This window comes from Vicugna pacos, chromosome 2 (assembly GCF_048564905.1).
Source record: "Vicugna pacos chromosome 2, VicPac4, whole genome shotgun sequence".
NCBI classification, from domain to species: domain Eukaryota; kingdom Metazoa; phylum Chordata; class Mammalia; order Artiodactyla; family Camelidae; genus Vicugna; species Vicugna pacos.
In genome coordinates, this window is record NC_132988.1 from 80,067,378 (window position 1) to 80,081,918 (window position 14,541).

The following is a 14,541-nucleotide window of genomic DNA, read 5'->3' on the forward strand; positions in this document are numbered from 1 at the left end:
TCAGTAAACCATGTTGTAAACAGATGTGCTGGCACCCTGGCTTTGTTGTTCCATTTATAGAGCCCAGGCAGAGTAGATTTAGCATCATTCTTTAGGGCCCTAGGATTTTAGGAATGGTAAATGAGCACTGGCTTCAACTTAAAGTCACCAGGTGGATTAACCCCTAACAAGAGAATCAGCCTGTCCTTTGAAGCTCTGAAGCCAGGCACTGACTTCTCCTCTCTAGCTATGAAAGCCTTAAATGGCACCTTCTTTCAATAGAAAACTGTTTCGTCTGCGTTGAAAATTTGTTCTTCAGTTGTCACCACCTTCATGAATTACTTTGACGAGATCTTCTGGATAACCTGCTGCAGCTTCTACATCAGCACTTGCAGGTTATGGAGAGTATTTTGCGGGGGGCCACTCATGACCTGAGGGCTGCCGAGCACAGAAACTGGGCCTAAACTCCCAGAGTGCGGGGCGTCAGGCTCTAAGGCTGATTGAGCTAAGACAATCTCTGTCCCGCCACCCCTTTGTTAGAAAAACAGCAGGTGCATTTGGAGTCAGAAAAACATCTTAATGCCATTGAGTTATTAAGAACTAGGGCTTCTGGAAAGAGAGATACAATCGGCCACAAGTTAGTGATCTTTGCCTGAAAGAACAATCATTTGAGCTAATGATACACGAGTCATGATGTTAGCCTAAAGGAACAATAATCTTAGTCTATGATCTTAGCTTTCGGGGATCAGTCAATCTTGGTGTATGGAACAGTAAACAATGATAATGATTTTAGTGCACACCATTAATGTACCCTGAAAAACAATACCTGTGCCTACGTGCAAGAATGCACAAGGTAGTCACTTGAATTTGTATAAATTAACTGCCTGAAATAAACTCGATGTCCACTCTTGACCTAGCATCTTGCGGGCTAGAGTGAGACCCTCTCAACCCCACCTTTTAGTCTTGTCTTTCTTTTCTCAGTCCTGCAGCACAGGTTTCTGGACCTGATCGATTGTCGGCTGGCTCCGACAGTATTTCTTTCCTTAAACCTTATGAAACAACCTCTGCCAGCTTCAAACTTTTCTTCTACAGCTTTCTCACCTCTCTCAGCCTTCACAGAGTTGAAGGGAGAGGGCCTTGCTCTGGATTAGGTTTTGGCTGAAGGGAATGTTGTGGCTGGTTTGACCTTCTATCCAGACCACTAAAACTTTCTCCATGCAAGGATGTTTCACTTTCTTATCATTCATGCGTTCACTGGGGTAGCACTTTTAATCTCCTTCAAGAACTTTTCCTTTGCATTCACAACTTGGCTGTTTGGCACAAGAAGCCTAGCTTCTGGCCTATCACAGCTTTCAACGTGCCTTCCCTCATTAAGCCTAATCATTTCTAGTTTTTGACTTAAAGTGAGATGACACATGACTCTTTCTTTCACTTGAATAGGTAAAGGCTTTTGTAAGATATTAATTGGCCTAACTTTAATATTTCTGTGTTTCAAGGAATAGGGAGACACAAGGAGAGGGAAAGGGACAGGGGAACAGCTGGTCAGTGGAGCAGTCAGAACATATAACATTTATCAATTAAGTTCCCCATCTTATATGGACACAATTCATTGTGCCCGAAAACACTTAGAACAGTAACATCAAATATCGCTGATCACAGAAATCATCGTAAATATGATAATGAAAAAGTTTGAAATACTGTGAGGACTACCAAAATGTGACACAGGGACACAAAGTGAGCATGCTATTGGAAAAATGGCACTAATAGAGTTCCTCAATGCAGCGTCGTCACAAACCTTCAATTTGTAAAAAACACAGTTATCTGCGAAGTACAATAAAAGTGAAGCACAATGCCATGAGGTACGCCTGCAATCGACTTCTTTTGATTAGTGGGAAAGTTAAATGTGAACATCTATGTAAAGCTCTTAACACGGCATAAGCTTACAGGAAACTCTCAGCAAAGTTGTTTGTTGCTATTACTACTGCTGCTGCTGCTACTACTACTACTATACTTATCTGTAGGGGCCAAGTGACTACTTCTAGCCAAGGGACTACAAGCAGAAGTGGCAGGTGTCACCTAAATGCAGGGGCATTTGGAGGACATACCTCCACAATCCACTGCTTTCCACACTCTGGGGTCATAGCTGGACACCACAAGATAGCAATTCCTGAGTCACAAGCTGGCAAAAGTCAAAATTCCTGTGTCACCAGATAGAGGAGACCCCTTACTAACCTGCCCTAGACTTTGTACAAAAGGAAATAAACTTTTGTTCTGATGCGTTATTGAGATTTGAGGCCTATACACTATTTCAGTATGTTTCTCACTCAACAAACATTTATTTTGGTCTTACAATGTGCCAAGCAATGTTCTAAGCACTGAAAATATAAAGCTCCTGTCCTCATGGAGCTTAATATTAAATTGTCCCTTACAGGGTCAAGCCTGGAATGCTGGCTTCATTATCACAAGGATCTAGCCTATCAAACTAAGCACCCTGAATTCTATACTTTTGATCTGCATATTCCCAATGTGTCCACAAGAAAGAAAGAAGAGTATAAAATAGGCAATAATAAGAAGTATTATTTAATCAAGATAGGACAAAATTTCCAGATTAATAAATAATGGTTAATTTTTTAAAAATACTTTCTCATGGTAAAAGCAAAAGATTGTGTTTCATCATAAGGAGAATAAAAAGTCACTTAGGAATGAAAATGTTTAAAGTATGTTATCTGGATTGCACTGGACTCATCTCTAAAAATATGTCTTTGTATTTTTAGAAAGGAAAATGGGAGTTTATCAAATGCTACATTTAAGAATATGAAACATTAAAGTCCTATTTTAATTTATACATTAAAGGACACTATTCTTAAATCCTATATGATATTATTATCATCCTATCATTGCATAATCATAGATCTACTTGTACCTAATTTTAGTAATTACACATTCTCCAAAGTCTTGGTTTTCATCTCCTTAAATATGTACTTTTGTAGCTGCTTGACCTTTTTAAAAATGAGTTAGAGATGTACAGAGTATATAATTAGTTAAATATCCACCTTCAGAGAAGATAAGCAAAAGAAGAGTTGAATGACACATTCCTGATTGGAACTCATCTTAGAACTCAGAATCAAAGAAGACATTATTCTTCTCAACCTACTGAAAAATTCAGCCTTTGCTGAGCATGCACCCCAACCTCAGATAATACCAGTGCAGGAAAACAAAATTATCACAATATATTTTCCAAAGTCATAAGAAGAAGAACAGAATTAAAATAGTATATTTAAAGAATTAGTTGATTTCTTAGGAATATTTATATAGGATTAAAATGGAATCCACAAGTTAACCATACACTGAAAACCAGAGATAATTCTGGGATATTTCACAGCATGATTTTGACAGATATAAATAATAACTTCATTTAATCTGATTAACACTTCAACCATAATTAAACTCATAATAGTAAGCTACATTTACATTTCAGGTTAAGATTATTCAACAAAAAGTCAAGTCCAAACTTTGTGCTTCAAGCAAACCAAACACATACTCACAATAAACCAATATAGAGAAGTTCATCATTACAGAACCGAATCTTAGATAGAACCTTTACTTTTTTTGTTAGATAATCTTTAGTAGCATAATTGGATCTATTTATTAACTGGAATAATTACTTAATAAATCTTTAGGAAAAAATCTGTCCAAGGCATAAGAAATAAATATAACACTAAATTTACTCACTCTTTTGAAATTTGCTGAAGAGTTAAGTTTTCATTTATTTAGAACAGTAATCTTGGCTAGGAAAATTATTACATATACACAAAGAGTTCTTTTGTTATCCAGACATCAGCATACTAAAACAAAATTTAGTTAATTAGTTAAGTTATCTGGTAATATTTTATATCTGTTATGAAAAATATTGCTTTAACTGGAAAAAACTCAACATGCTAAGTCTTGGCTATCATATCCAACAAGATGTTATATGAAAAACAATAAGAACTCAAAAGATATTGAAGAATAATTTTGACAATAAGAAATCCACAAAGAGACTGAGATTTCTGTCATATTCTCAGTAATATTTTAAACCTTATATATCACAATTATCCTTCAGAATTTATATAAAGTCTTTTTCTTTTCCCTACTGGTGACCAGTAGGAAATAGAATCTTAGGCTTCTTTGCATTTAATCATAGTATTTTGGTTCTTAGTTGCTACTCACTTCAGTCAAAACCCTGTACAACTGATGGAGATTTCAAGAAGTTCATAATGGGACTAGAGAAAGACCTTCTAGTTTAATGGTTGAGATTTCCAACTCCAGAATAAAACATAATTGGATTCTGTCTTGATAGTTAATGGTGTTGTAAAAATCAGACATTAAGTGAAGTAAGTCAGAGAAAGACAAATATCATATGCTATCACATATATGTGGAATCTAAAAAACAATGATCCAAATTCTATTGACAAACCAAAACCAGACTCACAGACATAGAAAACAAACTATGGTTACCTAAGGGGAATGGGTGAGGAGAGGGATAAATGAGGAGTTTGGGATTAACAGATACACATGTATATGTAAAACAGATGAACAACGAAGACCTACTTTACAGCACAGGGAACTATATTCAATTTCTTGTAATAACATATAATGGAAAAGAATCTGAAAAAAATATATATGTATGTGTATGTGTAACTAAATCACTTTATTGTACACCTGAAACTAACATTGTAAATCAACTACACTTCAATAAAAAAATAAAATTAATTTTTCTAATTGAAAAAAGAAAAAAATTAGATGAGGTAAAGTCTTAATGAAGTCTTCACACATAGTAAGCATTTGGTAAGTATTGCAGTGTTTTTTTTTTTCTGACTGATTATTATTTAGCCCATAGTTACCACTGAGGTCTCTAATTCAAAGAGGAGTAGGTTTACTTTGCGCTTATAAGCCTAGCCAATCTTTACTGTGCTTTAGACTAGACAGTGTGTTCTTTGAGGAGAGCAACTATATTGCTCACCCTGTACCCCTAATTTCTACAAGTTATAGATACGCAAGATAGGTTCTCAGTAAAAATGTGCTGAATAAATGAACTATGGAATTAATCAGTAATCAGCCTGTCAATGTGTAGGTATCTCCTTGCATAGAAAATGTAACAAAGGCATGATGAGTTTCTGTGTCATAGCCAAAAAGAAGTCCACTGAGCTCAGTCCCCTTATTTCTAGTGTTACTTAAACTCATAATTATTTTTGTTGTTGTTTTTTAATTGTAGTATAGTCAGTTTACAATGTTGTGTCAGTGTCTGGTGTGCAGCATGATGTTTCAGTCATACATATACATACTTACATTCCTTTTCATATTCTTTTCATTACAGGTTACTACAAGATATTGAATATAGTTCCCTGTGCTATACAGTAGAAACTCATTTAAACTCATAATTGTTGATTCATTAATTTGAAACTTTTGTGTCTCAGGCTTTCTGAAAATCAGGAAATCATTTCAAATAATTCACAACCAACTCAAGCATCAGTAAACATCTAGAGCAGACAATAACTTAATAACTTTTAGATAAATGTTAGGTTAACATTGACTTGTGATTAGCAGAATAACCAAAATGCAATTAAATTTATCAATATAAATTATAAGGTGTTCAGATGTTGAGAAATTAACTTGATTTTGAAAGGGAAACAGATTTCTATTCAGGATGCAGTGTTTTTCTGAGTTTTTATTTACAGTATTTTACTCAAAAAGCATTTACTGAACATTTACTGAATTAAAATAGAATTCTGGGCTTGGAAGGCAAGAATGAGGATGCCCTGGTCCTGCCCCAGAGGCAGTCACCGCAGAATGAGGAAAACACAAACCTGTAGAGCCAAAGGTAACACATATCAGGATGTGGTAAATACTGTAGACACCAGCAGGTGTGCATGCAGTTTCCAACACAAAATATCTTTCTATGTATAAGTTCCCTGGCTAAGACCCTGACTCATCTATTTAGGACAGCAGAGTTCCAAAATAGCACTCTTCACTGATTTTTTTTTAATTCATAGAGTGAAATTTAACAGCTCTACACTTCTTTGTTCAATAGAGGAAAGAAGATTAAGAAGGCTTACCTATTTCTCAGGAGAATCAAGAGTTTTTGCACTTTCAATTCCCTGTTGGTCTATATTTTTGTAAAGGATTCATACAAGTGCAATCTAAAGATTTTTTTTATTCTCTAACATTACAAACACAAGTTTCTCTCCAGAATATAACAAGAAACCTCTTGCCTACAAAAACTGCTTGCTGTTTAAAAAAATAGATCAACAGGAGTAGCTAAAAAATTCAATGAATCCAATGTTTTTCAAATAATTCAACTAAGAAATAAACTTAATACTACTACAGATAATGTACATATTTACTGTTAAAAAGTAATTATCTGGGCAATTTTATTTTCCATATTTTCTATGATTCCTTACTGATAACAGTGAAAACCTTGGAGATATGACATGTTTTAAAGCCACAGATTAAGACTCAAGAGACCTGGAATCTGGATACACTTGTTGTTAAAGACAAGGTGGTCTTTGTGTGTCGTCTGTGTGGCAAGAAGTTGGGAGCAACCTAACCCCTGCTGGAGATCATGTTAAACCCCACAGCATACCAAGGATCCATGAGATGTCTCATGAAATGAGAAGCTTCCAAAGAATATAGTTTTAAAGTAAAACCAAAAAGAGAATTCTGCCTCTAATAATAAATACACTATTTTCTTTAAATTGCTAGAATAGTAAATAAGGCATAGGGCTACAGGAAAAGAAAAAAATAAACATTATTATCAAATAAAAATTCTATATGGAAAGTAAATAAAATGCTCTGAGTCACAACTAGAAATACTCTGTGTGCTATGATATTTTTAGTTTTTTTAAGTGATAGAATATGTATGTATATTTTCTGGGTACCGAAAGCACATAGTGAGCAAAAAAAAAAAAAAAATCAAGAGTCATTAAGAAAGTTCATGCTTCATTTCTTCTCTGTATTCCTTTGCTTTAAAAGAACTCTTCCTAGAAATAGACATTCTGCATCTGTACCCAAATTCTGGGAGCTGATTTAAAAATAACTTCAACCTACATAAAAACTCTTTGGATTTAAAAAAATAGCTGAAGTGTTAAGATTTTTCTAATTGCTAGTTTTTAAAGTTCAGATTTAGTCATGAAATACGTAAAATATATACTTGTTTGCTTGTGGTTTGTTTAAGTGTTAGTGCCCATGGTAAATGGCTAGGATCATGGACGTAAGGAAACAGCTCAGTCATACAGCTTGCAAATGGTAAACCCAGATATTCTAACCAGAAATTCAGGTCTGCTCATTTTCCACCAGAGCACAATCACAGTTGCAATTGATTACATTAACCAAATATATCACTTATTCATTCATTAAGCAAATATTTGGTGAGAGTCCACCATATTCCGGATACTATTGTTAGTGCTACAGTACAGCAGTGTGCAAAAGAGACAAAACCCCAACGACGTGCTGGTAATTGCTCAACAACTGGCTGGGGGTGGCGGACGGAAGAGAACTCATCTGCAGCAATTGCTTATTTACATAATGTATATGTTCCTATCATGACAGAGTTCAGTCGACCAACCCAACATCCTTGAACTTAGAGCTGGGAAGAGATGTGCACAATCAACCCTTGTGAACCTGTGTGAGCCTGTGTGTGCACACTGTTGAAAAAACTCCATGTCCAAGTGGAAAAAATGCATTCTAGCAGAGAGGGAGAAGCAAGAGATTAGTCACACATATGGTGTATCAGATGCCAAAAAGCGCTACGCAGGGGAAAAAGGAAAGGCAGGGAAGCTGGATAGACAATGTGGGTTAGGAAGGGGCAATTTAAAATAGGATAGTTAGAAAAGACTTTCTTAAAATGACATTTGAGCCAAGTCCTGAAGGTGGTGAAGGAGTGGGCCAAGTGGATAATAAAGGAAGAGCATTTCAGGGAGGCGTGTCTAGGTATCTACATGGTTAAAGGCTTGAGTATTTATTTCAAGAATGTTTACCATAAGTGGGGTGGGAAGACATCTCACTTGATCGAATGGTTTTTCTGTTTTGTTTTGTTTCTAACCAAGATGTGGCATGATCTCACTTATATTTTTCAAGTATCACTCTTGCTGATGTTTGAGAGTAAACCATTTGGGGGTGAGCAAGCGTGGAAGCTCTTGCATTAATCCAGATAAGAGTTATGGTAGCTTGGATCAGAATGGTAGAGGAGAGAATGGCAAGAAGTGGTGAGATTCCAGATATATTGTTAATGCAGAGCCAACAGAATTTGCTGACAGATTGGATGCCAAGTGTTGCCCAAAAGATGATTCTGAAGATTTTGTTCTAAGAAACGGGAAATATGGATCTAGCATTTACTGAATTAGAGCAAAGCAATTTTGTAGGGAAGGTCAAGGGTTTGGTTTGGGACATATTTCGTTTGATATGCCTACTAGACATCTAAGCTGAGATGTAGAACAAGCAGTTGGTAGACGAGTCTAGCTTCAGGGAGAGGTTTGTGTTGGAGATAGAACTGTAGGAGTGTCCAACATGTTGATAATATTTAAAACACTAGAACTCAGAGGGAGTACCAGAAGAGTGAATGTAAATTTATTTTAAATTTAGTTAGCTATTTAACAAAAACATTCCAGCACTGTTCTCGGTGTTCGGCAAGTACGAACTCACTTAATTCTCATAAACCTAGAAGTTAGGTACTGAAACACAGTGAGGTTAACTAACTTGCCCAAGGTCATAAGTAAACGGCTAGTAAGTGTTAGATTTGTAATTTCTAACCAAGGCTGCTCAGATACAGAGTTCTTTCTAGAGAAAAGCAGTTATCTTAAGTCTGAGACTTCCAGCACTGCATTTAGAGGTTGGGAAGATGAAGCAGATCAGTAAAACCTGCTCATAGCATGCAACACACTTCACTTTCCCACAGAAATTCTACTCTCAAGAAGAACAGATTGACCAATGTTTTCTCTCCCTTTGTACTTTTCTACATTTTCTATAGTAAGCACATATTACTTCTAGAATCAGAAAATATTGTATCAAAATAATAGAAGCTGTAGAGTTATTTTTTAAACCTTGTCTCAATGGATGAATATCATTCTCTGTCTACAGCCCAGCTCAGTGAGAAGACACCATGAAAATCATTAGAGAAAAACCGAAGTGCTCTCTGCTTGGGGTATGAATAGAGTTACCATATAATATATTGGCCAAATAACAAATAATTTCTGAGTGTAAAAATGAGCACTATTAATTCTGTCATGATGTCAGGCTTAAGTGAGAACTACCTAAACATACGTATAGTAGGTACAGGTGCCTCAGGTACCCTGTTTCCTAAGAACAGAGTTTGTGTGAATATAAGAGCAAAAGACTCTTATCTGGTCCATGCACACCACCTTCTTACTAGTGTTCACTGTAGATGAAAGACACCTTTGTCATTACTGTCTGTTGTTCAGCCTTTTTACCAACTACTGGTTAGAACTGGGCATCAAAAAGCAAACTGAGCATCTCCTAGGGAAAATATTATGATACTTAGGTATCGGAGATACTCTACTAGGGGCTCATCTGTCGTTAGAATGAAAAGTAACATAGAACTGAGCTATTTTGATGATTAAAACCACATTGCAAGGATCTGAAAACGACACTAATAACGTTAAATCTAGTAAGACATCACTCCCTACAGTGATGAAATACTGTATTTAGAATTATTAAAAAGAAAGCTCTTCATTCCTATTCTAACTTAAATGAACTGGGAAAGAAAAAAACACCTAGGTATCCACTTTTATTTCCTAAGCTACTTTTAATATTACATAAATACTAACTCTGGTGTGGAATTATGCAAGATGGAATGGCAAAATGGAAATACAAGGGAATATACTGTACCTTGTTTTACCTGTAAGGAACACACACCTGACAAAAGGCAATTTTCACATCCAAGGTTGGTTCACTGCAGTAGTACAAGAAATGGAGGCTCATAAATACCTATAGAAAAAAAGAGGGGTATGAAGTTCCAAATCACCTAACTATTCATTATCTAATAGTATGAATTTGAATTATACACAAGATGTCGTGCACAACATATATTCAGTACAATCCTTGTCCAGACCAGTTATTAGGTACTTTTCACAAACTGTAAAGATTAAATAACAAAATAAGGTAAAAATGTCTTATCTTCTATAATGATCAATGTCATCACAATCATAAAGACTAGATACAAGAAACTGGATATACCTAAATGTTAAAGTTAAGTGCATCCTATTACAAAGCATTTTCAGTTCTAGGCATCTAATTTTTTTTAAAGTCTCAAATATAAGTTCGAAAGGATGTATAAAAGAATGTTCATTGTAGAATAAAGATACCATTAAATAAAATTTAATTTACAATAAAATTACGGCTAGGACTTGCAATAACTGAATTAAAGCTTAGGGTATCAGTATAGAAAAAATTTTCAAACATGATGTTGAGAGGGGGGAAAAAAGCAGGTTTCAAAAGGTTCATGAAGATCACTATATTATTAATGTAAAATTTTAAAGTACCTGAAATAATATACACTGCTTGTTATCTAGTCATATAACTACAGACTAAAGAAAACAGGACACTATATTAACATGTGTTTAATCTTCATGGCAAGTACAAAGATTCAATTATATTATTTTCTGTGTATTTGAAATATTTTTTAAGTTTAAATGATAGGATAAAAATCATCTAACGGTGGAAATGCCAAGTTAGGTCCTGGGTTATTTCGGAATGATGAGGCAGCATCAGAAAAACCCAATTGAAATGTTATTAAGTTCAATTAAACACACTTTGTTGAAAGTTTATTGTGTGGAAGATGTAATTTTGTGGGATTAAACAATTTTAAAATCACTATTGACATGAGACTTCTGTTTTTGGCAATATGAATGATTACCTATCCTGAAAAACACTCTGTGCAAAACTCCTAAAATGGTTAGGTGAAATAGACAAAATATCTTTTAAGATGCACAGCTGAGCTGCCAAAAAAAAAAAAAAAGGCAAGAAAAATTCAGAGAAGCTGAAAACAATGTGAAAGGATCCATGCAGAGAAGTAAATGAGCTGAACCTGTCATTTGTCCCCAGACCATCTGCTGATGTCTGAACACCAGAACTTTGGCTTTAAAAGGGCAGCATGCAGAATACAGGAACCAAAGCTTGGAACCTATCTATGGTGGAAAGACACACTGGAGACACCTGAATAAAGTCTACTTTAGGAAGTTTTAAACAAAATTCTGGAGCAAGCCAAACAACCCCAGAAAGAAGGTCTGGATTGCATGAAAAAATATTTTACATTGAAACTTGTGTAGATTTTTTAAATATGAGGAAGAATGAAAATACAAGAGTATTTAAGACACTTCTGAAGAAGAATAAAATGGGTATCTGTGGGGGTTGGGGGAGAAATTGCTCTACCAGAGGTCAAGATTTATTATAAAGCCATAGTAAGTAAAGGTATATGGGATCAATGCAGAGACAGACTACTGATTAATAGAACAGAGAGCCCAGAAACAGACACATACATACATGGAAACCTGATTATGTTATGTTAATATTCAAACCTGACTATATTAAAGACACCTGGGGAAAGAAGAATCCATACATTAAAAGCTATCTGAGATAACTGGTCATAAATATCGGGGCAAGGCGTGGGAGGAAGCACATCCCTGTTAAGAGACAGTTCTCTATGGGCCTCTCATAATTATGTGTCATAAGCAGAAGCACTGGCTGCCTTTATTCTAGACTGTCTTCTCAAGGATGGTGATAGAGCAAACAGCCTTGGAAGGGAAAGATATATTTCCCTCTGGAGCAAAAAGCAGGTTTGATTACTCCCAGTATAATATAGATAAGGTGTCGCTATGGAGAAAAGGTCAGGAACACTAGCCACCCACTATAAAAGATTCGGGTTCTCCAAGCTTGGAGTTCCTCTTCTATATAACATAACTCACAGTATTTGCAGGGTCACCTGACCTTCTTTAAGTCACCCTGCAGGAATCGGGGCCTGAGAAACTGGCATGAATTCTGACACCCTAGCTACTGCTATTAATGTAATAAAGAACTTTGATCTGACCCAGGGATTGTGTGTCTTCTGCAAGCATCTATAAAAGGTAGCTTGCAAGTAGGGTAACATCTCAGACTCTTCACGGTACTTGACAACCCCTACCTCATCTTCATGTGGTATACAAAACACAGTTCCAGAAGGATTAAACTTTTCAGGAAAGACCAAACTTTAAATAATATAAAAGGAAAGGTAGTTGAATGTCTGAGAAATACATCATAAGTAATGTGTAAATATGCTAAGTTATAAAAGAAATTATTGATAAAATAGACTACTTCTATTCTTTTGCTTTTTTTTTTTTTGGTTGGGGGAGGTAATTAGGTTTATTTATTTACTTGTTTATTCTTAAGGAAGGTACTGGGGATTGAACATAGAACCTCACGCACGTTAAGTATGTGCTCTACCACTTGAGTTATACCCTCCCTCCAAAAGAGACTATTTAAAATGAATAATTTCTGTTCTTAAAAAAATGTGATAGAGTTAAAAAAGGGGCCACAAACTGAGAAGAGATATTTGAAATACATATAACTAAAGAGAGATTTACCCAGAATCTATAAAGAGCTTCTAAAATATAAGAAGAAAAAGACAAAGAACCCAATAGAAGAATTAGCAAAAAAAAAAAAAAAAAGAGAGAGAGAGAGAGATAAGTTTCTTGGAAAAAGAAATATGAAGGCGCCCATAAATATATGTATAATTTAAAACCACATTGAGATACTATTTTCTATCTATCAAATTGATAAAAACTGAAAAGTATGATAATATTCAGTTTTTGAAAACAGGTTGATCAGATGTGGATATTGATATACTGCTGATAGTTTTGGCAATTGGAACAACCAAATTTAGGAGAAAATAGCACTATATAGAACATTTGTGCATAACCTACCACACTACTAACACATATCTCCAGAGAAAGTCTTGCATTTTGCTACCAGGATACATAGAAAAGGCAATTCACTTGAATACCTTTGTATTCAAAGGTTGCAAAAGGAATAAATTGCAAAAGAAATAAATAATAAAAAATTAATACTGGAAAAAACAAATATTCATAGAGACGCCAATGAATAAATAATGTACATTCATTTAGTGGAATATAGCAATGAAGTGGTGGAATAAAGAAACAAGCATCAACATGATGAAGTATCATAAACGTGTTTAACAAATGAAGTAATGGTTAACTTCATTTAAGAAAGGTACAAAATATGCACAACTAAACAATATATTATTTAGGAATTCTTTTTGACTATTATAAAACTGTAAAGAAAAGCAAAAGAACAAAAAATGCAAAATTCAAGAGCCTGGCCAGCTCTTCTGGGGAGGGGAAGACCACCACTGGGAAGAGGCATACAGGGGTCTTCAGTGGTGTTTGCTATGTCTACTCTGAGCTGAGTGGTGAGGTCATGCAAAATTGTTTCATTATTCGTTAAACCCTAAATGTATAAAATATATGCTACTTGATATGTCTATGATAGTTTATAATAGGAAAATGTTCAAGTGACACAAGGAACTTATGGTCTGTCATTTTTTCACTGGGTGTCATTGTCGACACATGGATGCCTGGAAGCAACACACTCATAATAGTCACTACAGGAAATGATTTTGAGAAGAAATGCTGAGCTATGAGTTTGATGATACCATTAAACTACTGAATTAAGAAATTCTGGATCTTTTCTACTTCTAGACTTCCTATTATATGAGAAAATAAGTTCCCCATGGGAAAAAAATTACTAAAATACAGTCATAAAATAGGTAAAAAGTAAAACAAAACAATAACAAAAGAAACAATTTACTTCTCAAATTTCAATCTGTAAGGAATTTTACTGTATTTCCATGAGATTTACATACAAGTTTTGACAGATAGTTACCTCTACTTCTTATTTTTAATATTTTTAATCTAGGTTTAATCAAGTAGAATTTACCCACAGCAAAATGAACAGTTCTTAAGTGTACAGGTTGATGGATTTTGACAAATGCATCTATCCACGTAATTCACATTCCAGTGAAGATAAAGAACGGCCTGAAAAGCACACCCCATACCGTTTTTTCGACAGTAGTCCCCATCCCCCATGAAACAAGTTCTAACTTCTTTCTCTGTATAGATTGGTTTTTCCTGTCCTAGAACTCATATAAATGAAATCATACAGTATGTACTCTTTCGCTGGGCCTTTGCTCAGCAAAATGCTTTCAGAATGCATCCATGTTAGTGTTAAGTATCAATAGTTCTTTTGTTGCTGAGTAAAATGTATGTTTATCCATTCTGCTTTCAGATATTTGAGGTGTTTCTATTTTTTGGATATCAGTAATGCTGCATGAACATTTATATACATGTATTTTTGAACAAATATGTTTTCATTTTTTGGGGAAAGAATTGTTGGATCATGGGATAGGTATATGTTTTAACTTACAAAAAATTGTCAGACATATTGTCTACCCCCTTGTAGCAATGCATAAAAATTCAGTCGTTCATGAATGGACCTCGAGATGATCATATTAAGTGA

General features: G+C 34.9%; 1 protein-coding gene across 16 annotated transcripts in view; it reads right to left on the minus strand.

Moving 5' to 3' along the window:
* Nucleotides 1–14,541, minus strand: part of MAPK10 (mitogen-activated protein kinase 10) — a 441,578-nt gene that overhangs the window by 120,336 nt on the left and 306,701 nt on the right. For 13 of the 16 annotated variants that reach the window (XM_072942909.1, XM_072942895.1, XM_072942926.1 and 10 more), the window contains one exon: nucleotides 9,889–9,960. The exons of 1 other annotated variant lie outside the window; for it this stretch is intronic. In XM_072942909.1, coding sequence (XP_072799010.1) covers nucleotides 9,889–9,954 — 66 coding nt within the window. In that variant the 5' untranslated portion in view covers nucleotides 9,955–9,960. Of the gene's footprint in view, nucleotides 1–9,861; nucleotides 9,961–14,541 lie in introns of all 16 variants that reach the window. 2 more of the 16 variants (XM_072942939.1, XM_072942949.1) reach the window with 1 other exon arrangement.